Below are 25,978 nucleotides of genomic sequence, written 5' to 3'. Positions count from 1 at the left end.
CGTTTGACACATTCTCTTACCTGTTTCTTAGGGACCCATGTAATGCTGAGTCCCACCAGTGTGGCACTATTAAGAACTGGTTGCTGACATGCCCCCAACAGACCATGAACTCCCTGTCCCAGCAGCAGGCAGAGTGCTGCCATCCTGTGTTCCAGAGGAGAAAAAGGGGATCTCTGCAGGGAACTCTCTCACTTAAAAACCTCCCCAGAGGGGCGCCTGGGTGGCTCAGTTCGTTAAGCGTCTGCCTTCGGCTCAGGTCATGGTCCCAGGGTTCTGGGATCGAGCCCCACGTCGGGCTCCCTGCTCAGCGGGGAGCCTGCTTCTCCCTCTCCCACTCCGCCTGCTTGTGTTCCCTCTCCTGTCTCTCTCTCTCTCTGTCAAATAAATAAATAAAATCTTTAAAAAACAAAACAAAACAAAACCTCCCCAGAGAACTCACACTTCTGGGAAGATAGAGTAGATGTATTCTTCCTAATTCCTCTTTCTAGGTACAACTCAAAACTCTGGACATATACATAAGAAAAACCTTAAGACTCAGAATGGTTGGGAGAAGGCAGTCCAGCTGGGGTCTCAGGAACTGAGGAACAACACCGTACAGTAATGTGTTCCCTGGGTTTTCTTTTTGCCTCATATATCTCAGACTTGTAATTAAGGGGCTGATAGCCAGTAGCACCAATGGGAAGCAAACTTCCATGAATGTATAAAAATTGAAATCCTCACTGTGTTCTCTGTCTCAGATGGACTCAACCTAGAAATCACCAACAGAAAGTTAACAGGAAAAAAAAAAAAGTTAACAGGAAAACCTCCACAAACAGTTGGAAACTAAACAACACACGTCTAAATAATCCACAGGTCAAGGGGGAATAATAAAATACCTTGAAGTGAATGAAAATGGAAAGTTAGCATTCAGAATTGGTGGCATCAGGCTAAAGCTGTGCTGAGAGAGAAATTTGTGACACTGAAAGCATACATTAGAGAAAAAAATAAATCAGTAATATAAGCTCCTATCTTAAGAACTTGGGAAAAAAAAAAAAAAGCGAAATAAAGCCAAACCAAGCAGAAAAAATATTAAAGAGCAGAAATCAGTGAAGTTGAAAGCATAAAAACAGTAGAGAAAATCAATGAAACAAAGAACTGGCTCTTTAACAAGTTAAATAAAATTGATAAACCTCTAGAAAGAGAAGTCACAATTTAAAATGTCAAAAATAAAACAGGACATTACTACAAACCCTGCAGACATCGAAAGTATGAGAAGAAAGGAATTCTATGAACAACCTTACACATGTAAACTTGATCACAGATGAATTCCTCAAAAAATACAACGTAACACGGGGCGCCTGGGTGGGTCAGTCGTTAAGCGTCTGTCTTCGGCTCAGGTCATGGTCCCAGGGTCCTCGGATCGAGCCCCGCATCAGGCTCCCTGCTCGGCGGGAAGCCTGCTTCTCCCTCTCCCACTCCCCCTGCTTGTGTTTCCACTCTCGCTGTCTCTCTCTCTGTCAAATAAATAAATAAATAAAATCTTTAAAAAAAAAAATACAACACAACTGACTCAAAGCTAAATAGATAATTTGAATAGCCCTCTACCTGTTAAGGAAATTGAACTTCCCAAGAAGGAAGGTCCAGGCCTAGATAGTTTTATTGAAGAGTTCTACTAAACATTTAAAGAAAAGTTAGCAGCAATTCTGCATATTGTTTTTTTCCGGAAAATATGGAAAAAGGAGGGAATACTTCCCAGTTCATCTTATGAGGTTAATACTAACTTGATAACAAAACCAGACAAAGAGGGTCCCCAAAAAAGACATCTCATAAATCTACATATGAATATTCTTCATTAAATATTAGCAAATAGAATTATCCCCCCTTGATAAAAGAAATGCATGACAAATGGAGTTGATTACAGAGATAGGAGGCTAGTTCCATATTTGAAATTTAGTCAGTGTATAATCCACCATGTTAAAAATCACACAATTATATCAGTCAAAGCAGAAAAAGAATTTGACAATATTTTGCATCTGTTCATGATCAAACTAAAAAAAATAATAGAGATGAGTTTCCTCAACTTGATGAAGAGCATCTACAAAAATCCTACTGCTAATACTGTGTTTAATCATGAAAGACTAAGTTGAATGTTTTTCCTAAGATGGGGAGCAGGGCAAGGATGTCTGCTCTCACCACTCTTATTCATCATAGTCCTGGAGGGTCTGGCCAGTGAAACATGGCAAGAAAAGAAAATAAAGCATGCAGATTGAAAGGAAGAAGTAAAACTGACCCTAAGGATGAATAAGTTGTGCAAAGTCTAAAGGAAGCTACCGGGGCGCCTGGGTGGCTCAGTCAGTTGTGTCCAACTCTTAACCCCATGTCGGGCCCCGGCACAGAGTCTGCTTGAGGTTCTCTCTCTCCCTCTGCCCCTCCCCCTGCTCACATACTCTCTTTTTCTCAAGTAAATAAATAGATAAAATCTTAAAGGAATGTACCAAAAAAAAAAAAAAAAAAGAACCTAGCACTAATAAGTGAGTTCAGTGAGATTGTAGGATATAAGATAAATCTGCAAAAATCCATTGCATTTTTGTATATTAGCAATGAACATGTGGACACTGAAATGGGAAATACTATTTATAATTGCTCAAAAAAATGAAATACTTAGGTATAAATTTAACAACACTTACGGAATTTATATGCTAAAAATTATAAAATGCTGATGAAAGAAAAGAAGATGTAAATAAGTGGGGAGACATACCATGTACATGGATTGGAAGACTCAAATAATAAAGATGTTAGTTCTTCCCGAATTGATAGATGGTGTTTAACTCAATTCCTATCAAAATTTTAGCAACAATTTTTATAGATATAGATGAGACTATTCTGAGATTTACATGGAAGGGCAAAAGATCTAGAATACCTCAATTTTGTAAGGGAATAAAGTGGGGAGGGGGCGCCTGGGTGGCACAGTCCATTAAGCATCTCACTCTCTCGCCTTCAAATAAATAAAATCTTTATTTATTTGACAGAGAGAGACATAGCGAGAGACGGAACACAAGCAGGGGGGTGTGGGAGAGGGGGAAGCAGGCTTCCTGCCGAGCAGGGAGCCCGATGCAGGGCTTGATCACAGGACCCTGGGATCATGACCTGAGCCAAAGGCAGATGCTTAACAACGGAGCCACCCAGGCGCCCTATGTCCATCTGATTTTTGACAAAGATGCAAAAGCAATTGAATGAAGAAAAGATAACTTTTCAACAAATTATACGAGAGCAGTTGGAATCCTTAAGCAAAGAAAATGAACATTGACCCAAGTCTCATACTTTATACAAAAATTAACTCAAAGTGGTTTATGGGCTTAGCTGTAAAATGTAAATCTATATAGTACTTAGGGGGAAAAAAGTAGAAGAAAATCTTTGGGATCTAGGACTGGGCAACAAATACTTAGACTTGACCCCCAAAGCATGAGCCATAAAAAGAAAAATCGATAAATGGGACTTCATCAGAACTATGGGGCAGGGGGGTATCAGATGGCAGACAAGCACATGAGATGTTCAACATCATTAGTCGTTAGGGAAGTGCAAATGAGACCCACAGTGAGAAAAAACCACCTGTCAGAGTGGCTGAAATAAAAACTAGTCCAACAGCCAGTGCTGGTGGGGCTGCAGAGAAGGTAGGTTGCTCATACGTTGCTGATGGGAATGTAAAATGGTACAGCTACAGTGGGAAGGAATTTCATAATGCCTTTATTTATTTTTAAAGATTTTATTTATTTATTTGACAGAGAAAGAGGGCACAAGTAGGCAGAGAGGCAGGCAGAAGGAGAGGGAGAAGCAGACTCCCCGTGAGCAGAGAGCACAATGCGGGGCTCGATCCCAGCACCCTGGGATCATGACCCGAGGTGAAGGCAGACGCTTAACTGACAGCCACCCAGGTGCCCCTTTCACAATGTCTTTAAATAGTTAACTTCTAACTAACCATGCAACTCAGCAGTTGCAGTCCTGGGCATTTATCCCAGAAAAATGAAAACTCTGTACACAAACATTTATAGTGGTTTATTGGTCACAGCCAGAAACTGGAAACAAATCAGATGTCCTTCAACAGGTGTCTGGCTAAGCAAACTGTAGCAGATACGCAGCATGGGATTCTACTCAGCAATAAAAACGAACAAACTATGGACACATACGAGCAACAGTCTAGATGAACCCGAGGTAGCATAGAAAGCCTGTTCCAAAAGGCTGCATGATTCCATTCATATAACACTCTTGAAATGACAGAATTATAGAAATGGAGAAACAGATTAAAGAGGGGGTTCAGGGCAGGGGGGATGTGGGTATGATTACAGACAGGCAACAGGAGGGATCCTACTGGAGGTAGAAGTGTCTTGTGTTGACTGGGTCAACGTCAGCATCCTGGTTGTGTTGTTGGGCTAGAGTTATACTAGCTTATCATTGAGGAGCCTGGGTAAAGGGTACATGGTGTCTGTATTATTTTCTTAACAACTACGTGTGAGTCTACACTTACTTCAAAATGAAAAGTTTAGGGCACCTGGGTGACTCAGTCGGTTAAGCAACTGCCTTCGGCTCAGGTCATGATCCCAGAGGCCTGGGATTGAGCCCCGCATTGGGCTCCCTGATCAGCGGGAGCCTGCTTCTCCCTCTCCCTTTGCCTGCCACTCCCCCTGCTTGTGCTCTCTCTCTCTCTCTGTCAAATAAATAAATAAAATCTTTAAAAAAAAAAAAGAAAAGTTTAATTAAAAAAAAACAAACCCAAGGGGTGCCTGGATGGCTCAGTCAGTTAAGCGTCTGCTTTTGGCTCAGGTCATGATCCCGGGGTCCTGGGATCAAGTCCCGCTTCAGGCTCCTTGCTCAGCGGGGAGCGTGCTTCTCCCTCTGCTTGTATGCTCCCTCTCTCTCTCTCTGTCAAATAAATAGATAGATGGATAGATAGATAAATTCTTTAAAAAACCCAAGTAAATAAATAAATACATAAATAAATACATTCTTTAAAAAAAAACAAAACCCAAGCACCAAAACCTTCCCAGGTCCCCACCATTGATGAGAGAAGACCCAAGCCCTTGGTTTGTGTCCTGCCCACTGCTCTGTCCCCTGTCCATCTCTCCAGCCCTTTGCTGTGTTACCACACAGCCTGAGGGTCAGTGGCTGGCTCTGTAACAAGCTCTGGAGCTTCCACACCAGGGGGCTCCTCTACCCCCAAAACACACAGTGCTCTGCCTTGGGGCCCATGGGCCCAGCGTAAAGGCCTTGCTCGGCGGGGGGTTGAGCAAGTGAGTATGAGCATAGAGTAGGAACCAGTGTGAGGGGTCTAGCTGGCTGGGCAGGGAGGGGATCCCCTGCCAGGGTGCACGGAGAAGTCTGAGGACCAAAATCAAAAGCAGAGTGGTGTGTTTTCATCCTCCACACATAACCATCACTAAAATGGCATTGTTCTTTGTGTTTGATTTTGCATCTCACTTTCCTCCTCACCATATCGTTAGATATTATTTGTGAACAGATTTTGCAAGTGGGGTCAGGAGGCCTGGAGGATTGGCTGGTAATTGGGAGTGGGGAAGAGGTGGAGGCTGCTGAGGATGGGTCAGGTATCCCCAGAAGTGCTCTCTCCTCCCGTGACTGGCTCTAAAGTCTGTGCTTTGATTGCTTTGAGCCCCCCATGCAGATGTCTCGTTTAGGGGCAAGGGAAAGACAAAGATCCCAGAGCCACCTCTGGGTCCGTAGACTCGTCCCCTATTGGGGTAAGGTCAGGGTGGATGACTAGGACCGAATCAGGGAGCGTTCTCCGCAGAATGTGAGGTGGAAGTTGGGGACACCATGATGAATGGTGTGCCGCTGTGGGGTATGAGCGGCCTCCGTGAGGGCCCTGGTTGCCTTCCCTCACGGCTCTCTTGCCCCCTGGGTTCTCTTGGTGGCAGGTGTATGCCCATGCGGGCGCCACGCTGGAGGGGAAGATGTACATTACCTGTGGCCGCAGAGGGGAGGACTACCTAAAGGAGACGCACTGCTATGACCCGGACAGCAACACCTGGCACAGCCTGGCTGATGGGCCCGTGCGGCGGGCCTGGCATGGCATGGCCACGCTCCTAGACAAGCTGTACGTGATCGGGGGCAGCAACAACGACGCTGGTTACAGGAGGGACGTGCACCAGGTGAGCAGAGCTGGGCTGCCCACGCACGTGTTCTTCCCATCCCTTCCAGTTGTTTTGGATGAAAAATTAATTGCAGCGTGTATGCCTTTTTATTAAATAGGCTTTATTTTTTATCGCAGTTTTAGGTTCCCAGCAAAATTGAACAGAAGGTGCAGAGATTTGCCATATACCCCCATCCCTGCACACGTGGTCTCCCTCACCATCAACATCCCCCACCAGAGTGAGACATTTGTTATGGTCCTTGAGCCCACCATGACACGCTCTTACCCCAAGCCCGTAGTTTACAGCAGGGTTCGCTCTGGGGTGGTGTACATTCTCTGGGTTTGGACCAATGACCTGTATCCATCGTTACAGTATCAGGCAGGGTACTTTCATTTGTTTTGATTATTAAAAACATTAATTGTAAAGTTAGTATAACCGCATTGCAGATTGTTTGAATAATGGATAAGGTTGAGGAAAAGCACCCATCATCCCACTCGGTGCCACTGTGTTTTAGTCCTGCCTGTGCGTGGTTTCCACCTAACTGTAGGTAAAGAGCACTCCAGTCTGCTTCTGGCTGAAGTTTGTTGTGGCTGTTTTCCAGTTTCATACTCGATTTCCATAGCCACTGCCAACCTCAGTGGCCGTGCAGAATTCTGTCACGTTGGTGCATCATTTGGGTTGGCCCAAGTTTTGACTATTCCAAGTCACATAGGTAATATTTACTCTGCAGTGCGTTTCGGGTATTTTGGGTTGTTTTCTTAGGTGAGAGCTCTTCTTCTCAAAGTGTGGTCCCAGGCCAGCAGCATCGGCATCACTGGGAACTTGTTAGAAATGCAGGTTCTCAGGTCCCGCCCCAGACCCACTGAATTGGAAACTCCGGGGGCGGGGCTCAGCCAGGCCCCCAGTGGTGAGAACCCCTGGGCTCTCCTGGATCAGTTTTCTATTGCTGCCATGACAAATCACCACCGGCTTAATAACTTGAAACAATATAAGTGTATTCTTAGAGTTTGTAGGTCCTTAAGTCTGGTGTGGTCTCACTGGGCTAAAATCCAGGTGTCCTCAGGGCATCTGTCCTTTTTGGGGCCCTAGGGGAGAATCTGGCTCCTTGCTCACTCAGGTTATCAGAATTCAGTTCCCTGTGTGTGTAGAACTAAGGTCCCTGTTTCTTTGCTGGCTGTCAGCTAAAGGCCCTTCTCGGCTTCTAGAGGCCTCTGCATTCCCTGGCATGGGGCCGCTTCGTCCTCAGCCAGCAACGGCAGGTTGTCCTTCTGTCTTCTCTTTCCTCCTGGTAGACTTTCCCCCTCTGCTTTCAAGGACTTGTGCAATTAGACGGGCCCACCCCGCAAGCCCAGGACAACCTCCCCACCTCGAGGTCCATACCCTGAAGCATGTCTGCAAGGTCCCTTTTGCCGTGTAAAGTAACACAAGTTTTAGAGATTTAGGGCATGGACTTCTTTGGAGGGTCATTTTTCTGCCTCCCACAGATGGAGAACCAAAGGTGATTATTAAGTCAAAAAGATAAGATTTTTGTGGCTCTCAATACATATTGTCAAACAGCTTTCCCGGAGCATCAGGCAAACGCCCAGACGAATGGCTTCATTACGCATTTATCAGCATTGGGTCTTGTGATTTTTCTTCCCCCGGTGGCTGCTAGCTGTCAGGGACAAATTTAACTCCTGTTTTACATTTCTTGGATTACGAAGAGGTGGAGCATTTTCCCATGTGTTTGTTTACTGTTCAGGGGAATTTTGGAGACGTGAGAATGTTGACGGTCATCACTAGTCAGCAAGTTAACTATTTCCACATTTTATCTGCACTTCCTCCTGGAGTTGGGTGCTGTGAGGGAATTAGCTGGGGTCCGTGTCTTTGGTCAGTTTCAGTTTTGTGGAGGGGAGAGAGCCCCAGACCTTAGAGAAGAACAGCATGCTAGTGTACCTACGGGGGGGGGGGGTGCCACACGCCTGGGGCCACAGGCTGGCTGAGGGCCCTGGAGGCAGGACAGAGCGTCGGCCTGGCCCGTGGACGGGACATTTTAATGCTGGCACCAGACTCTTCCTCCAGGGGAGCTGGGTTTACACACAGCCTGGCTGTGTCCCTCAGCCTTGGTCTGAATCCAGGGCCTGGCCAAGAGTGCTGCCCTGCCCGGCTGGCCCAGGGCGGCCTGGCAGCCCCGTCTCGGCAGGTACCCAGCTTTACTCTGACCTTGGCATTGCAGGTGGCCTGCTTCAGCTGCACGTCTGGGCAGTGGTCCTCCGTCTGCCCGCTCCCCGCCGGGCACGGTGAGCCTGGCATTGCTGTGCTGGACACCAGGATCTACGTGCTGGGGGGCCGCTCGCACAACCGCGGCAGCCGCACGGGCTACGTGCACATCTACGACGTGGAGAAGGACTGCTGGGAGGAGGGGCCGCAGCTAGACAACTCCATCTCAGGCCTGGCAGCCTGCGTGCTCACCCTGCCCCGCTCCTTGCTCCTCGAGCCCCCTCGTGGGACCCCCGACCGCAGCCAGGCCGACCAGGACTTCGCCTCCGAGGTGATGAGTGTGTCTGATTGGGAGGAGTTTGACAACTCGAGCGAGGACTAGGGCTCCGGCACCCGGTGTCAGAAGGGGAGGTGGCGGGAGCTCTGAGGGCAGTGGGGCCCCCAGACGGCCCCCCTCCTGCTGGCACCGCCTGCTTGCCAGCTCCTGCCACCCATCCTTCCTGCCCGCCTGCCTGCCAGCCTACAGCGGCTGCTTGGGGGGCTCTGCAGATCCGTGGGTGTGATCACCCTACGGCGGGGATGCTTGCGGAGGGCTCTGGTTCTCTGGAGGAGTTTACCGGGCCCACTCCTCCTCAGTTTGGACGGGGCATGGCGACACCAGCTGTCGTGGACTCCCCAGTGCCTAGTTCTCCTCCCTGCTGGGCTGAGAGGGCACCCTTCTCCAAAGGGACCTGGGGACTGGCCCCGTGGGTGAGGGGGCCGAGGCACACTGCGCCCCCTTCCGTGGGCAGGGAGAGGGTGGAGCGAGCCCGTCGCCTGCCCAGCATCCAGAGGCTTGAGCTATTGCAAGCTCCCAAGGTCCGGAAAAGGAATAGAGATACATAGAGTTGCCCGAGACTGGTTCTAGTAATAAAAGATCCCCTACAGCTGGGCTTTTCTGACCCCATGTTGTTGATAAATGAAATAAATCATCTTACAAAAGGTGTGGATTGTTTTCCTGGGGCCGCGGCCTCACCATCCGTCCACAGCTCGTGCAAGGCTGTCGTCTGTGGGTGCCTGTGGCCTTCCGGGCTCAGAGCTGCTGAGTGGCAGTGGCAGGCCAGGAGCCCCCATCCGAGGGAAAAGCACAGTACACCCCCAGCTAGCAAGGCTGTTATTGGGGAACCTGGAAACCCGCCCTGGTCTGCCGAGAGGCGGTCACCTGGCCTGCTGGAGCACCTTCTCCGGTGAGGTGCTCTTCTCTGAACCTCAGTCCAGCTCGGTGAGCCCCATGCCTGGGGAGGGAGACCCAGTCACCATAGGCTCCCCACTGCTTGCTGGATCTGAGTGTGGCAGGGGTGGGAAGGGGCACTGCCTTCCCTAGAGGGTCGCCAGCTGAGTTCTTAGCACATCATCTCAAGGGTCATGCTGGTGCAGCGGGTGGCAACCTCTCGGGGCCACCCGCGAGTGGCTGGGCTTCCAGCACCTACCTTGCTTCTGCACAGCCGAGCTTCCACCTGAACACCCCTCCTCCTGCCGCAGCTGCTGCTCTTGCAAAGCCCTAAGGGCAGGGAGCAACCTGCAGATGATCTGTGACTTCCCAAGTCTCCTGGGCAGAGCATGAGGACGACTGGGTCTTCTTTCTGTACCCCAGTGCCTTGTCCAGAGCCTGTGGCCACTGGCACTCTGTCGTGGATGGAGGTGGGCAGTGGGGCAGTGTGTGCTGCTTGATGGGAGGAAGGGGGTAGGGTCCAGATACCCTGAAGACTTCGGGCTCTGGTGTGAGGCCAGTGCGAGTTGCTTCCTGCCCCTAGGGCCAGTGTATGATCTTCCTATCTGTCTCTTGGGGCTCGGGTACCCCTGCAAAAATATGTCCCCACTCCCTAACCCCAACGTGACATCATGCACTTCTAGCTCCAGTGGCAATCCCAGTGTTGACCCTAGTGGGTCACTTCCAGTGGGACAGGGTGGCCACGTTCTTCAGTGTCCTCTCCCCTGCTCAGGGGCTCACAGTAGGGAGCCAGCATTTCCTGTCTCCGCCACTACCTTGCAGGCCAGGGCCGCAGTTCTTGCAGACCCCAGAGTTCCTGAGAAGGAGGAGCACCAGAGATGTCCATCCCCCTCCAGTGTGTCCCAGCCTTGCTGGTGTCATCCCCCCTACTCCCCCTCAGAGCCTTCAGGGTGCGGCCACAGGTTTGTAAGAGAGCTCTGCTCTGCCGGCGGGGGGGGGGGGGGGTGGTGGTGGTGGTGGAGAAGAGGGTTTGTGAGGCCCTGTGGAGCAGGGGGTGGGGTAGACTCGGGTCCTGAAAGGAGTCCCGCCACTGTCCAGCTTGGAGGCCTTCATGGCTTCCCCTCTCAGCACCTGTCCCGGGACCTAGGCAGCCTGGCAGGCTCTCAGGCCCTGCATCATGCCTTCACTCAGCTCGGCGCTCATCCCTTTCCGCCTGCAAAATCCTCACCCTCTCAAGTACCCCCGGGAAGCCATCCTGGCTGGAACCAGTTGGCCCAGGCTGCAGACCCCCATGGGGTGTCTGTGTGGTTGTTAGTCGTCTGTGGGTGCCCGTGAACCCATAGCTTCCTCATCATGGTATTCACCTGGCACCAGGCCAGCCATACGGACAGTCATTCATTCTCACTTCTCAGTCTCCTGATCGGCATGTGACGGTGGCTGGGACAGACATGGGCCCTGTGTTCAACCCTGAACTTGCCATCAACTGGGGGGTGGCTATGATGGGACACATGGAGGACTACTGTGGGTCTTGAGTGAGATGAGGCCGGGGACAGTCCTGTGAGTGTGGTGGGCAGCCAGATGTGATTAGAAAGACGGCTCTGGGTGATACGCTGATGGGGTAGGTAGAGATTTGAGACACTCGTGAGGTCCTGGTGTTGGCATGGAGTGGGGGCATCATCCAGCCGGTGCCCTTCACAGAGGAGGGGATTTGGGGGTGGCAAGCCGGGAAGGGAAAGAAGGTAAGGGAGTTTGAGGTGCCTGTCCATGAACTCAGGCCAGCTGGGGTGAATGCCCGAAGCCCTGGGGTGTGTGCTTCTAAAGCCGGGACCTCTGTTGGCCCCTCTTGCTGGCAGTCTACAGGGACCTTTTGGGAGGGGCCCCAGGCAGTGGGAGGGCACCGCTGAGGTCAGGGCTGTGCCCAGGCGGAGCTGCCCACAAGTGGCTGGCCTGTTTACTTGTCCCCAAGAAGTGTTTGCATTTGTGATCTCAGGGGTGCAACTCCCCCTTCCAGTCCACCCAGCTGTTGCCTGCCTCTGGCCTCCCTCCTGCACCAGCATGGCTGAGGGAGGGCCCTAACCTTCGAAGTTCCCTATTCTGCTCCTTCCCTCCACCAGCCTGCCCTGGACAGGCCTCTGGCCCAGCCAGCCTGGTGATGTCCACAGCCTTGGGCCTTTCAGTGGCTGTTATCCCAAGCCCCTCCTTCAGCCCCCCTTCCACTCTGACCACCTCCACTTGACTGAGGAAGGGCACCACCTCCCCCTCCTCCTCAGGGAGCCTGTATGCAGCCTGTTCACCAAGAGAAGGCAGGTGCCCTCTCCCTGCACAGGTCTTCCCACCAACTCCCAAGTCTGCCAAAGACAAGCTCATCTTTGCTGGGACCTGGATGCCCCCCTTTGTTTTCCATGCCCAGGCCTGCCCACCTTTCCCCCGCTCCATGGTCTCTGGGATTGGGTCTGTGTCCCAGAGCATGGGCAACTCCTCTGCTTCCCAGGCCCAGAGCTCCTCTTCCTCCCTGTCCCCTTTTCGCCGTTCCTCTCTCCACATTGCTCCCCTCCCCCACGGCCCCTGCTCTGCTCTATGCTCTCACCCCACTCTTCCTAATGCAGGAGCCCCCAAGCCTCCACCTTCTGGACTTTCACCTCTGGTGATCCAACAGCCTTCTTAAGTAGAATTTCTCTCCCAAACTCCCCCTTCACCACTGGAGGAGGACTGCAGGGTCTCTCAGTCCTGGAGTACTCCCGCCTCCTCCCTCTGCCTTTGCCCCCACCTGCATTTTCCTCCACACTCTATCAGAGCCCACTGCTGGGCCATTCTACCTTCCGCGGAGACACCCTTTGCCCAGGGCTCAGGTGCAGACCGAGTCGACCCATAGGCCTCAAGCATCCTGTTCGGGTGTCCTCTGCAGGCTTTGCACCGAAGTGAGCCTGAGGAGCCAACATCGCAGCCCAGCTCTACAAGGGCTTCGCGGGGGGGAGCGGAGGCCGGCTTGCGGCCTTGATCTGGGCCGTCTTCGGGCCTCCCTCCCCCGGCCGGTTCCGAGGCGCAGCGGGCCGGGGGAGATTTGGGGCGTCGCGTTCTCGACCCTCACCCCCTTTCCCTCCCCGGGCCTGGCCGCGCACTGAGCGCGCAGGGGTGACTTCTCTGGTGGGTGCCTGGAGAGGGAGGGGAAAGGCTCGGGGACTGGGGATTCCTTGGGAGGGGCCCCCCTCCCGCCCGGGCCCCGCCCTCTCCCAACGCTCCGCGGGCCTCCTCCAAGTTCGCCCCCAAGTTTGCGAGCGGCCGCGTGGGGGCGGGGGCCGCGCGGAGGGGCGGCGGCGCGGCCGGAGGGTGGGGTCTGGCGCGCGGGGCGGGCGCTGCCGCCTGGCCGGCCGCGGCTGGCCCGGGATCAGGGAGCCGATGTGGAATTTCCTGCCCGGCCCGGCGCCCCTCCTGCCGCCCCCCGCCCGGCCGCGCACTCCGCTTCCGGCCGCTCTCGCTGCGGCCGCACCCGCGCCCGCCCCGCGCCTGCCCCGCGCCGCATGGAGGGCGCAGGGCCCCGGGGGGCCGGGCCGGCGCGGCGCCGGGGAGCCGGCGGGCCGCCGTCGCCGCTGCTGCCGTTGCTGCTGCTCCTGCTGCTCTGGCTGCTGCCCGGCCCCGCGGCGCCCCAGGAGCTGAACCCGCGCGGCCGCAACGTGTGCCGCGCGCCCGGGTAGGAGCCCGGCCTGGCTGGGGGAGGGGGCCGAGGGGGACGCTCGGGGCCGAGGGGAGGGGGCGTCCGGGACCTTCCTAAGCTAACCGCTCTAGTCCTTTCCGCCGCCCTCGCCGACGCCGACTCCTCTCCAGGCCGAGCCTGGGCGCCGGGCCACGACGGTGCATCCGAGGTTACCCCAGACGCGAAGTCAGCGGAGGGGAGAACGGAGTGCAGTGGGCGTCCCGAGGGGTGACATACCGTGTCTGAGATTTCAGACCGAGAAAAAGGGACGCTTGGGCTGGGTTGCGAAGGCGTAGGGAGAAGTCGGGGAAGGGCATTCCAAGCCGATGGAAGGGCATTTGCAAAGGCCCCGGGCACCAGTGTGGCTCGAGCCGGGAGGGAGGGTGAGGGTCGAGTGGAGATGGAGCGGCGCTCCTGAGAGGTGGGAGCCGGCGAACCTTGAGGCTGGCGCGACTCGGAAAGAGGGATTTGTGTCTTAGAAGTTGGCGCGGGTGGGAAGAGGGTGGTGATGGAGGTGGGCACTGAGGAGCCTGCGCTCCAAGTGGACCAGAAGCAGGATTCGAAAGGACAATGACGTGCACCGGGGTCCGACGGATATGGAACTCCCGGGTGGGGATACTGGGTGCTCGGAGGGGCCGCGCAGACGTTGGACTCCACGAGGTGCCGGCTGGGGAAGCCAGCGTGGGACAGGCAGTGGGCAGGCCTGGCCGGAGAGCGGCGGGCCGAAGACCTTTCGCGGAGGAAAAGGAGCGTAGGACAGGACGCTAGGAGTGGGCGCAGGGTTCGGAGGACTTGGTCGGCGGGTCAGGGGCCATAGCGAGGTCAAGGGCATCTCCACCCGGGGCCAAGGAGCCGGCGTGTGGGGGTGCCTTGGCTCAAGCCGGGGCGGTTGGGGGGTGGAGTGCGCCGGGCGGGCGGGAAGCTGGAGAGGCGGCCACGGGGCCCCAGGCTGCGTCCCGTCGGGGCTCCCTGAGCCGCAGGGCCCTGGGAGGCCGCGTCCGGGGGCTTGGCGGTCGCCGCAGACAAGGGGCTGCGAGGGGGCCGCGCGGGGTTTCCGAGCTCGGATCCCGAGGCGCGCAGACCCCTCCCCACTGCGAGCCCCGCCTCCGGGGCGGGGGCCGGCCTGGCCCGCCATCTGCTTCACATCGACGCCGCCGCCGCCTCCCGGGCCTCCCCGGCCCCAGGAATGCAGTGGCAGTGGCGGGCGGGGCCGTGCCTGGAGAGGGGGAGGGCGCGATCGCTGCCGGCCCTCTCTCCGCCTCAGCCCTCCTTCCCCGATGGGGCTCCGTGCTGGGGGCTCCGGTGGCAGGCTCGAGCTGTCGGGAGCCTGAACCTTTCGCTCCCGCGTCCCGTTGCCCGGGCACCTCCCCACGAGGCGGCCTGTTTCAGTAGCCCAGACACCGGGTTTGGGTTTCCGGTCCTGGTGCCACTTCTCCCCACCTGTGCGGACCAGGACAAATCGCTTAACCTCTCTGGGCGTGTCTCTGCCTCTGTCAAATGGGGTTGTTGGTGGTACCCCCCTCATGGAGTGGAGAGGGGATGATTGCGATTATATGTGGGGCTGGTTTATGGGAAGGACAGCCACCTCTGGCCACTGCCCACCCAGGGTCTGGGCCATCTCTTTCATTACGGGTCCAAGGCTTCCACCGGGGGTTCTTTTTCCCCAGAGGTAGGAGAACCGGAAGAGGGGAGCATACACAGCCAGTAAAATCCCGTGCACCTACTGTGTGTGCCAGGCCTGTGGCTGGTGCAGCCATACAGCGGCTGAGACAAATACCACTGTCCCGGCGGTGGAAGAGACTTACAGCAAGTCATCTGACATCTAGCAAGTGCTGGGGAGGAGGTGTTCAGTTGGGCAGTGCTGTGTCCTTTAGGGTGATCTGGAGACACCCACTGAGGGATGATGAGTGGGCAGAGATCTGCAGGAGAGAAGGTGGAGCCCTCTGGTGTCTGGGGGCAAGGCTCTAAGTGCCAGGGGCTTCTGGAAGCACAGAAAGGAGCCATCGGGGCTGGGCAGAGCCTGGGAGGGGGATGGTGGAGGAGAGGCCAAAGAATGAGGGTGGGCGGGCCACAGCGGGTCTGCCCACTGCTCTGAGGACCTGGGCTTTTTCTTTGAGGGCCATGGGAACCCCCAGGGGCATTGCACAGAGGAGGGTTGGGATCTGACCAGGTTTGGCTGCCAAGTGGCAGATGAACTTGGCTCAGGAGGTTAAAAGGAGGAACCAGCTAGGAAGTCAGGAGAAACCAGGGGGAGTGAGGGTGGCTCTCACAAGGCTGGGGCAGAGGAGGAAGTGGCTCATCCCCTCCTAGATCCAGTTTGGAAGGTAGAGCGGCGTGTTTCTCCCTGAATTGGGTGTGTGCTGTCTCAGTCGTTGCAGAGCCGATGCCTCTGGAGTTTCGGGCTCCCAGCCTGGAAGGACTGCACTACCTGAGATGGGGAAGGCTTTGTTTGGGGGCGGCTCGGCGTTCAGTCTGGGGAGGTGGGCCCCACTGGAGGGCTCTGAGCATTTTCAGCACCTCAGCTGGATGGGCCCCAGGGAGCTTCCTGAGGGAGTGGACAGAGGAGAGGAGATGACAGAGCCAAGGAGGGGGGCAGAAACCAGAGGAGGGGTATGGGGGGGGCAGGAGGAGAGCAGGGAAGTATAGGATCCCAAGTGGTATGGTAGGCAGCCTCCAGGCTGGATTGGAGAGAGAATGTGGACTTGGGCACAGTGAGTGAGCAGTTCTCCCAGGCTGCTTTGCTGCATTGGCATGGGCAGGTTCAAGATCACACGGTTTGAATCATGGCGGTTTTGTTTGCAATGACAGTGATCTCTAGAGGGGGCAGCCTGAGGCAAGGCCCGCTTGCTAAGGGGCCTGGCCCAGCCTGTGGCCTGGCTCCCCAGGGTCTCACTAACTTAGAGCTCAGGTATGGGAACTGTCCCCTGCGCCAGGCCATTTTTCTCCTCATCTCTTTTGTAAGCTCTGGAGAGGGTGGGCTTGCCCCCCACCCCCCGCCCCGAGCCTGGCCTCGTCTGTCAGCCCTCCCAGAAGGAAAGGCAGCTGACCCACAGTCTCATCCTCATGGTCCTGCTGAACCCACGTGCACTCCATCCTGCCAGGGGTAGCTCTGCTGGGTGGGGCCGAGGTGCCAGCCATGCTGGGGGCGGGAGGCAGGACCAGGGGAACTCAGGGGCTTCCTGGAACCTGCACAGCATGGGCTGGAGAGCAGTCTATGGCCTTGGCTGAGCTCTGAGTTCTTGCCAAACGCTTGACATCTTGGGAGACATCTTAGTTTTCTTAATACTCCCTCCGGACCCTTGGGCCCCATTCTACAAATAAGGAGTCTGAAAGTCAGAGAGGTGAAGTTCTGTGCCCAAAGTCACACAGGCATCAAATCCAGCTTTGTGTGGCCCTAAAACCAGACTCCCAACCACAGCCAGGGCAGGGCAGAAAGTGGTCAGGGCTTCCAGGGCCATCCCAGCTGGCCATCCGGCAAGGCCGCCTATAGCAGGGCCACCTGCAGAGGCTGTCCACCCAGAGACCTGGGTTCCGAACTGGCAGAAAGGGCAGGAGGGTGATAGGCTGGAGGATCTGGCTCTGGCTGCAGGTGGGCACCTGTGAGTCGTGTGGCCGGGCTGGGTAGCTGGAAACAATGGTGGGGGCCAAGCCTGCTTTGTGTTCTCGGGCCTGGTTTCCTGTTTCATTTGTAGAAAAGAAGCTGGGTCCACCCCTTGCAGTTCGGGATTTTATGGTTCCTGTTCCCAAATCTCCTCATCTTTGGCCTGAAGGAGAATCAAACCCTTTGGGTGGGGTGGGGGCCCATCCAGGGTGTGGTGATGCTCTCTGCTGGGGAATGGCTGGGGGGGCATTTTGAGGGGCATGATATGGGCACCTGCAGTTTTTCCCTTCCCAGCCAGTTCTACCCACCAGGGTCTCAGGCCTCTTTCCAACTTCCTTCCAACACCACATCCTGGTTCTGGATGAGACCCTTCTGAAGGAGTATACTCCTTTTTCTCTGAAGTATGAATGGCTGCTATGTGCCTTTAAGATCTGGGCGAAGTTCTAGGCCTGATGGGACCCAAGAACCTGCAGCCTGAGTGTCTCTTCCTTCTCAGGCTCCTTTGCTCCCCAAATGTGGGCACACCCCATCTCAAACCCCACGCACTCTCTCCGGTGGTATGCATCACTCTGGCAGGGCCTGCAGACTTTTGGGCCCAGGGTTGGGTAGGCTGCACTACCCTGAAATGCAACAGTCATAAGGTATTTACCTCCTACTGAGGTCACACCGTGTACCTTGTAAAACCAAATAAAATTAAAACAAGATTTTTAAAACACATAAATAGATGCTCTAGTATCTCCTCCCTCCATCCCAAGTCTTGCCCTGGTGCTCTGGACCCCTCACGTGTTGCGTTCCTTGCTGTCGTGGAGGACTCCCCGGGTATGCCCTGCCCCTCCACTGAGTGGACACCTCTGTCAGAGGCTGCGCATCTGCCACCTGGGTATCCAGGTGTGCCCATCTGGTCCCACCAGTCCCTGCTGTCCAGGTCATGTCCCATCAAGATCCTGACACCCATCTGGCCGGGCCCCCGCCGCCGCCAGCGATGCCACTTGAAGCAGGTCCCGGAGACTCAAGGACCTCTCACCAGCTCCTTCTGGGACCCCTGGGGTTCTTTCCTCAGGCCTAGGTGGGGAGGGGTGGTGTCACAGAGGAGTTAGGTGGGATGCGGGGCGGGGAGGGAAGACCCCTCATGGAGGGGACTGACAAGTTCTTGGGGATTTGATCCCTTGGTGGTCTGCCCTCTGCTGCCTCCCAGTGTCTGCTCCAGGGCTGGGGTCTGTGTCTTATTTGCTGGCAGTCTCCCGAACTTACCTCAGTACCTGGCATGCGGCAGGGCCTCCATAAGCAGCTCCTGTGGGCAGGGTGGAGGTCGCTGGGAGCCCTAGCAAGGATGGGGCTTGGGGCTCCGGCTCAGGAGCCCTTTCTCTGCCTGCAGCTCTCAGGAGCCCACGTGTTGCGCCGGCTGGAGGCAGCAGGGCGACGAGTGTGGGGTCGGTGAGTGGGGCAGCCTGGGGACCTGGGCAGGGGGCAGGGACACGGAGAGGAGGGGATAGTGCGGGGGCAGGGCAGGCCAGGCGGCAGCTCAGGCCCGTCTCGTCCGCAGCGGTGTGCGAAGGCAACTCCACGTGCTCGGAGAACGAAGTGTGCGTGCGGCCGGGCGAGTGCCGCTGCCGCCATGGCTACTTCGGTGCCAACTGCGACACCAGTGAGCGAGGATCCGGGTGGGCGCTGGGCAGTGGGGCAGGGCCCGTGACCGGGGAGGGGTCTGGTCCGGAGACGGGATCCGGCATGGGGGACGGTCCCCAAAGGCGGAGGGCGGGACGCGGGGAGGTTCTGGCTGGATCCGGGCTCCCTCGCGAGCACCCTGGCCTGACACCCTCTCTGCCCGCCCCTGCAGAGTGCCCGCGCCAGTTCTGGGGCCCCGACTGCAAAGAGCTGTGTATCTGCCACCCGCATGGGCAGTGCGAAGACGTGACGGGCCAGTGTACGTGTCACGCGCGGCGCTGGGGCGCACGCTGCGAGCATGCGTGCCAGTGCCAGCATGGCGTGTGCCACCCGCGGAGCGGCGCGTGTCGCTGCGAGCCTGGCTGGTGGGGCGCACAGTGCGCCAGCGCGTGCTACTGCAGCGCCACGTCGCGCTGCGACCCACAGACGGGCGCGTGCCTGTGCCAGGCAGGCTGGTGGGGCCGCAGCTGCAACAATCAGTGCGCCTGCAACACGTCGCCGTGCGAGCAACAGAGCGGCCGCTGCCAGTGCCGCGAGCGCACGTTTGGCGCGCGCTGCGAGCGCTACTGCCAGTGCTTTCGCGGCCGCTGCCACCCTGTGGACGGCACGTGCGCCTGCGAGCCGGGCTACCGGGGCAAGTACTGCCGGGAGCCGTGTCCTGCCGGCTTCTACGGCCTGGGCTGCCGCCGCCGGTAAGCGCGGGGCCCCTGACCTGGGAGGAGGGGCGGGGGGGCGGAGCGCCGAAGGGGACGGGGGTGGGGCGGGGCGGGTGAGGCGGCTCTGGGCCCCGCCTAGCCTCCCGCCCCTTCCCCAGATGCGGCCAGTGCAAAGGCCAGCAGCCTTGCACGGTGGCCGAGGGCCGCTGCCTGACTTGCGAGCCCGGCTGGAACGGCACCAAGTGCGACCAGCCGTGCGCCACCGGCTTCTATGGCGAGGGCTGCGGCCACCGCTGCCCGCCCTGCCGCGACGGGCATGCCTGCAACCACGTCACTGGCAAGTGCACGCGCTGCAACGCGGGCTGGATCGGCGACCGGTGAGCAAGCAGCCCATGCCCGAATGTGTCCCAGGCACGCAGCCCCCTAGCCCCGCCAGTCTCCGAATGCTCTCCGCGGAGGGCACTATGGGCTTCGGGTTCGTTTGCTCGCATTTCCGCTGACTCCCTCTCCCCCGCGTTCCGAGGTGCGAGACCAAGTGCAGCAATGGCACTTACGGCGAGGACTGTGCGTTTGTGTGCGCCGACTGCGGCAGCGGCCACTGCGACTTCCAGTCGGGGCGTTGCCTGTGCAGCCCCGGCGTCCACGGGCCCCAGTGAGTGCCGGAGACCCAGAGGGGGTTAGGGGATACGTACATGTCACAGGGATCCAGCCAGACCCCAGGTGCTGCTAATGGTGGCCGAATAGATGAGACCCAGGCTCGGCCCTTCTGCCTAGGTCCTCTTACCGCAGCTAGGGAGTGCTGTCAGGCTCTTTGGGGGGGGGGGGGGCAGTTTCCTGCCGTGGTGTGGAGCCGGCGCTCAGAGCGGGATCTGGCAACCAGTTCCGCCTGTGGTCAGTGGGCTTCTGAGGACTGCAGGGTTGAGGTGACCCCGAGCTAGTGCAGAGAGAGCAGAGAACTCCACTTACAGCCATGAGTGGTCTGGCAGCCCCTCTTTTCACCCACCCAAGAGTCAGCCCCAGAAGTGGACACTGAGGCCGAGCGACCACAGGCCCTGTCCCCCAGATCCCATCCCGCTGGTTGTGCAACACATTCATTTCCGAAACACTCATCATCCAGTGTATGCCCGGCGGTGGTGGTGGGCATCAAACCCTAGAGCATGGAGATAGAGAACCCGGCTCCGGGACCGCGGCTAGCTGGCGGCAGGGGTGAGGGCGAGGGGCATCACGGAGGGCTGCTGTGGCCCTCCCTGACCCCGTGCCCCCGCAGCTGTAACCTGACGTGCCCGCCTGGGCTCCACGGGGTGGACTGCGCCCAGGCCTGCAGCTGCCACGAGGACTCGTGCGACCCGGTCACTGGTGCCTGCCGCCTGGGTGAGTCGTTGAGGGGGCAGCCTGTTGAGGGGGATGCCAGGGGTGCCGGCACCCGCGCTGACTCCGGTGCCTTCCCACAGAGACGAACCAGCGCAAGGGCGTGATGGGCGCGGGTGCGTTGCTTGCGCTGCTCCTCGGCCTGCTGCTCTCGCTGCTCGGCTGCTGCTGCGCCTGCCGCGGCAAGGACCCGGCGCGCCGGTGAGGCCCGACGCCGGCCGGCTCTCCTGGGCTCAGGCCGCACCCTGTCGGTAGCGCCGCGCGCCCTACCCAGGCCCCCGGGCCCCGGGCCCCGCCCCGCCCCGGGGTGTGGCACTGCCTATCTTTAGCTCAGGCCCCGCCCTTCCTGAGTCAGGGCTCCCGCCGAGATCCAACTGTCCCATCCAGGCCCCGCCCCTTTACTCAGGCCCCGCCCCCGCAGGGAGCTCACGCTCGGGAGGAAGAAGGCGCCGCAGCGATTGTGCGGTCGCTTCAGCCGCATCAGCATGAAGCTGCCCCGGATCCCGCTCCGGAGGCAGAAGCTGCCCAAGGTCGTAGGTAAGGATATCGGCACGGGGTCTCTGGGGGAACACCTCCCGATGCAGGACATACGGGGCCTTCAGTGTTGATGTGGGTGGGCTGGGCAGGGACGCAAAGAGGGGCTTCTGATACCCGCGAGCCCGGGGAGGAAGGCAGGAGTCCTAGGTGTGCAGGCCGGTGTGGGAGGTTTGGGCCCTGTTTCGGTGAGTGGGAGTGATTGCATCTGCGGTGTGTAGACATCGCAGTGGGCAGGACCCCTACGATCTGTAGGAGTGCTGTAAGTCCTGTTGGGTAGCTGCAGGTGAACGCGGGCTGGCGGGGGTGGGGGGGTGGGGGTGGTAGGTCGGACCTGTGCATGGAAACCCTGCTACAAGGAGCGCCCCACACCTGCCTGAAGTGCTCTGGGTCCTTTCTGGAAGGTGGGAAGGCTGGTTCCATGGCTCCCCCACCCTAGTCAGGACTGCAGTTGGGAGGGAGGTGCTTCTGTCTGTCTGTCTGCACTGAGCCACACCAGGAGTGGACTCTCCCTCTTTGCCACTTGTTTCTGACGATGAAGGGGAGGGGGAGACTCATCTCCTGGGAGGTAAAGATGGAAACAGCTGGGACTCCTGGGTGGTTCAGTCAGTGAAGCGTCTGTCTTCTGCTCAGGTCATGATCCTGGGGTCCTGGGATCATTGGGCTCTCTGCTCAGCGGGGAGCCTGCTTCTCCCTCTGCCTCTGCCTGCTGCTCTCCCTGCCTGTAATCGCTCTCTGTCAAATAAATAAATAAATAAATAAACGAACAAACAAATATATAAATAAATAAAATCTTAAAAAAAAAAAAAAGATGGAAACAGCTGAGAAAACCCCTTGGCCCACTCAGCAGAGGTGGCTCTGGGTCCTTGGGTCCCACAAGGCAGGGTCTGAACATGGCTTGGAGGCCCTGATGGCCTGTCCCAGCCAGGGGTTCTCTCTGGCCCTCTTTTTCCAACACTTCAGCCCATCCTTGTTCAGCTTCCTGGCTGCACACACTAGCCTTGCATCTTTGACCACGTTGTTCCCCCTTCTCTCTTTTTACCAGCTCACCTCTACCCATTCTCCTGTCCTGGTCTAGTGTCACTCTGCCTGTTGAATTGCCTGTTCTATCCACAGTCTTAGGGTAGGGCTGGTCTTGGTTACTCCACCATTTGTTGCAAGAGGGCTAGTGAGGGCACAGGCCAGGGCAGGGTGGGGGCCCCTGGCAGCTGTGCCTCCCTCCTTCCCCAGTGGCCCATCACGACCTGGATAACACACTCAACTGTAGCTTCCTGGAGCCACCGTCGGGGTTGGAGCAGCCCTCGCCATCATGGTCCTCCCGGGCCTCCTTCTCCTCCTTTGACACCACTGATGAAGGTCCCGTGTACTGCGTACCCCACGAGGGTGAGTAGGGCTCTGCTTGGGCCTCCCTCCAGGCAAATGAAATGTTGCAGCTGAAAAGATCTCCGGGCTCCTTGGGACAGACAGCATGGGGAGGGAGGGTGTGGTGATGCTCTTAACTGGGAGTTGGACACAGAGCTGAGGCTACAGAGTGGGGTTCTGTGCTGCTCAGCGCTGGACTGGGGTAGGATCTGGGGAGGTGGGTGGGCTCTCTGGTCTCTAGCCACAGCCCAGGTTCACTTACTGGGGAGCCCATTCATAGAGAAGGTTCTGAGCCTGGGTAGGAAATGGCAGAGGAGATAGGAGCCGATGGCCTACAGGGTATGGGGCACACTTTTGCCTAAAGTTTTGGCCCACAGACATCTGGAAGGAGCCTGACTGGCTGGTTTTCTGGCCTTGGCCTCTCTCGTGCCCTGGCTATCCCCCTGGGTGACCTTGGGGAGGTGACTAACCTCTCTGAGCCTTAGAAGCCTTATCTCTTAATGAGGAATAATGAATCCCCTTGGAGGTGTTCCAAGGTCATATTTGATGATGTGGCGCCCCAGGTTGGGGATGTGGTGGGGGAGGGGTGCAAGGCCAGGCCAAGGTTGGGGCTTGAGCCCCAGTAATGTTGCCCCTCTCCCCCCAGCACTCGGCAGCACAACCTGGGGGCTCAGAACTAAGTCTGTGGTTGGTGTTGTGATTTCTCCAGGCGTGTCTAGATGCCAGGGCGACTGAGCATCACCTGGGGCGGGGAAGAGGAGGAGGAAGGTGAGGGTTTTGCCTGAAGGCTGGACGGCCGAGCTCCCTGTGGAGGCCGTGACCGTCAGTTCTTCTTCCCTTGTCAGAGACCGCAACCGAGAGCCGGGACGCGGAGCCCCCCACCGCCCCTACCGAGGCGCTGGCGTCATCCCCCCCACCGGTGACCACGCCGGCGTCCACAGAGGAGGCGACGCCCCTCCCCGCGTCCTCTGACAGCGAGCGGTCGGCGTCTAGCGTGGAGGGGCCCGGCGGGGCGCTGTATGCGCGCGTGGCCCGGCGCGAGGCCCGGCCGGCCCGGGCCCGGGGCGAGGCTGGGGGCCTGTCGCTTTCGCCATCTCCCGAGCGCAGGAAGCCGCCTCCACCCGACCCTGCCACCAAGCCCAAGGTGTCCTGGATCCACGGCAAGCACGGTGCCGCTGCCGCTGCCGGTGCGCCCTCACCGCCACTCTCGGGACCCGAGGCCGCGCCCAGTCCCAGCAAGAGGAAACGGACGCCCAGCGACACGTCGGCGCGGCCGGATGAGCCCGGCAGCCCCCGCGCCCGCGACCCGACGCCTCGGCCCCCGGGGCTGGCGGAGGAGGGGCCAGCCTTCGCCGCCCCCTCGCCGCCTAGGGCTCGGGCGCGGGGTCGCGGCCCCGGCCTCTCGGAGCCCACGGACGCTGGCGGTCCCCCGCGCAGCGCGCCCGAGGCCGCCTCCATGCTGGCCGCGGAGCTGCGCGACAAGACTCGCAGCCTGGGCCGCGCCGAAGGGGCTCCGGGCGCGCAGGGCCCGCGAGAGAAGCCGGCGCCGCCGCAGAAGGCCAAGCGCTCGGTGCTGCCCGCCTCGCCGGCCCGCGCGTCCCCTGCGCCAGAGGCCCCGGGGCCCGAGAAGGTGACGGCCGGCGCGCCCGCGCCTGACACCCCCCGGAAGAAGACCCCCATCCAGAAGCCGCCGCGCAAGAAGAGCCGGGAAGCGGCGGGCGAGCTGGGAAGGGCGGGCGCACCCACCCTGTAGCAGGCGGTGGCCCGGCCGTGCCCGCAGGTTCCCCAGGCTTAGCAGCGCTGCTTGCCACCCCGCGTTCCGCGCCCGCCCGACGTGCCCCGCGGCGGCCAGGCCACGGCGGCCTCCCGGGACCTCGGCCGGGAGCAGCCGGGCGGGAGGCTGCGTCTCATTGGCTCAGGCTCCGGCGGGCGGGAAGACCCCATTCCATTGGTCGAGGGCTGACAGGCGCTTAGTAGGCGACTCCCTTCCCATTGGCCGAGGGCTCCGACCAGCCAGGGTCTCAAAGGCCGAGAGACCACCTCTTACTGGCCCAGAGTGCACTGGGCTGGGGTACCCTCTCATTGGTTGAGGCCAGAAGCACTTCAGTCTCGGCTGCCTCTCATTGGCCAGGGCCTGGCGCCTCTGGCTAGAGGCCTTTTTCCTTGACGGTAGCCGAAGGCTACTTCCACTGGCCAGGCCGAGGGCATCTGGTTGACTGGAGCCTGGGGAGGAGGGCTGGTCTCTGCTCCTCAGGGGGCTCAGCGTCCCCTGGGCCCGGCCTGTCCCCCCTCCCTACTTCCCCTCTCTGCGCCCCCCAGCCCCAGCCTCCCTAGCCCTGGCCCCTCAGCTGTCGAGCTGGTTTTGATGGCCCCCCCCCACCCCACATGCCGCGGGAATCCGAGGGGCGACTCCAGTGGTCCGAGGAGATGTATTTATAGGCCCCCGGCAGGGCTGCTCCCACCCCATCCGGGTGCCCCAGGATGGGCTCCTCCCGGCAGGGGCTTGGCCAAAGCTTTCTTAATAAAGTGCCTTTTTTTTCTCCTGTGCTTTGCTTGCTTCCTATCTGCGCTTCCTCGTGCAAGGATCTTCCCTCAAAGAATTCGTGTGACCTCTTCCAGCCAGCACGCATGCGCAAGATTCCTCTACCTAAGCGGAGCCTGGAAGCCCAGGTGTGGGTTTCTTGGGACCAAGTTGGAAGTGGGTGGTGTCCATCGGCCCATCATTTATTTATCAAGTTTATTGGGCACCCACCTTGGCCCACCCCATTCTCGCCTGGAAGCCTAGGATGAACGATGGACCAGAACAGATAAGGCGGAGTCCCTTGGCTACAGGGAGTTTGCGCCTGGGGCTGCTTCTGAACTGTGCTTCTCCCACCGGCCACTGCTGTTACACTTGGGGGTTCCGAGCTGTTTGGTGTGGCTGGGGCAGGTCAGAGGCTGGGGCCAGGGGGCAGTGGGCCACAGGCACAGCTCCAGCCAGGCCTCGTCAGGCACAAACAAGATGGTCTGGCCCTGCACAGAGCCCTGCTGTCTGCCTCAATGGGCTCCTTGTCCTCAGCCGGAAACTCTCACCCGCCCTCCCCACCAAGCTGAGGGAGGCGGGGGAGAGGGAAGGGAGCGTGCCTGGCCCAGAGCCCTGGCTGGCCTCGCAGGCGGTCCCTGCTCTGGCCCAGACTTCTATCTGTGACCATTTACGGCCCCCCCCCCCCCCCCCCCCGAGCCGCAGCATCTTCACTGCTTCTGGCCGTACGGCAGGCCTCCCCAGTGACCTGCCTGGGCTACAAAGCCTTAATTTCTAGGGTACCCACTGGCCTCTGTCCATCTGGGTTTCTCCCATCCCCGTGCCTCTGCCCAGCAGGTCTCTTTCCATCTTGATGCCCAGCAATTTTGATCGGGAGATTCTGCCAAGATCCTCCAATCATCTCCCCAGAGCCCCCCCCCCGCCCTCCGACCTTCCTGCAGCTCCCAGCATAGCATAGGGTCTGACCAACGCCGGCAGCTCAGGGATCACATTGAGGTCAACTTCAGTGACCCATACAGGGGCTTAGCACCTGAGTGGAGATGTCCTCA

General features: G+C 58.4%; 2 protein-coding genes across 9 annotated transcripts in view; both read left to right on the top strand.

Annotated features, from left to right (window-relative positions):
• Positions 1 to 9,304, top strand: part of KLHL22 (kelch like family member 22) — a 39,170-nt gene extending 29,866 nt beyond the window's left edge. For all 4 annotated transcript variants that reach the window (XM_036104296.2, XM_036104298.2, XM_036104297.2 and 1 more), the window contains exons 6-7: positions 5,907 to 6,140; positions 8,338 to 9,304. In XM_036104296.2, the coding sequence (XP_035960189.2) occupies positions 5,907 to 6,140; positions 8,338 to 8,703 (600 nt within the window). In that variant the 3' untranslated portion in view covers positions 8,704 to 9,304. The remainder of the gene's footprint in view (positions 1 to 5,906; positions 6,141 to 8,337) is intronic.
• Positions 9,305 to 12,986: 3,682 nt separating this feature from the next.
• SCARF2 (scavenger receptor class F member 2) lies at positions 12,987 to 24,955 on the top strand. Of its 5 annotated transcripts, none has more exons than XM_036104290.2 (11): positions 12,991 to 13,219; positions 18,199 to 18,257; positions 18,367 to 18,468; positions 18,661 to 19,180; positions 19,303 to 19,521; positions 19,668 to 19,796; positions 20,412 to 20,515; positions 20,596 to 20,713; positions 20,919 to 21,049; positions 22,277 to 22,429; positions 23,254 to 24,955. In XM_036104290.2, exons 1-11 carry the CDS (start codon positions 13,050 to 13,052, stop codon positions 24,159 to 24,161), a joined length of 2,613 nt encoding a protein of 870 aa, XP_035960183.1. In that variant the 5' UTR covers positions 12,991 to 13,049; the 3' UTR covers positions 24,162 to 24,955. The 5 variants fall into 5 exon arrangements, with proteins under 5 accessions (XP_077916794.1, XP_077916796.1, XP_077916795.1 ...); XM_036104291.2 differs by having other exon boundaries at positions 12,992 to 13,219; positions 20,934 to 21,049; XM_078060668.1 differs by having other exon boundaries at positions 12,987 to 13,219; positions 18,367 to 19,180.
• Positions 24,956 to 25,978: the final 1,023 nt, after the last annotated feature.

The sequence above is a fragment of the Halichoerus grypus genome, chromosome 13, assembly GCF_964656455.1.
Source record: "Halichoerus grypus chromosome 13, mHalGry1.hap1.1, whole genome shotgun sequence".
NCBI classification, from domain to species: Eukaryota; Metazoa; Chordata; class Mammalia; order Carnivora; family Phocidae; genus Halichoerus; species Halichoerus grypus.
The sequence above is the reverse complement of the archived record's forward strand: the minus strand, read 5'-3'. Positions and strand labels throughout refer to the sequence as shown.

Bases quoted from the DNA above. Each gene is read 5' to 3' on its own strand.
- SCARF2 (XM_078060668.1), top strand. From the start codon at position 13,050: ATGGAGGGCGCAGGGCCCCGGGGGGCCGGGCCGGCGCGGCGCCGGGGA. The intron at 19,797-20,411 runs GTGAGTGCCGGA...GTGCCCCCGCAG, and splicing joins CCCGGCGTCCACGGGCCCCA to CTGTAACCTGACGTGCCCGC. The intron at 22,430-23,253 runs GTGAGTAGGGCT...TTCCCTTGTCAG, and splicing joins GTACTGCGTACCCCACGAGG to AGACCGCAACCGAGAGCCGG.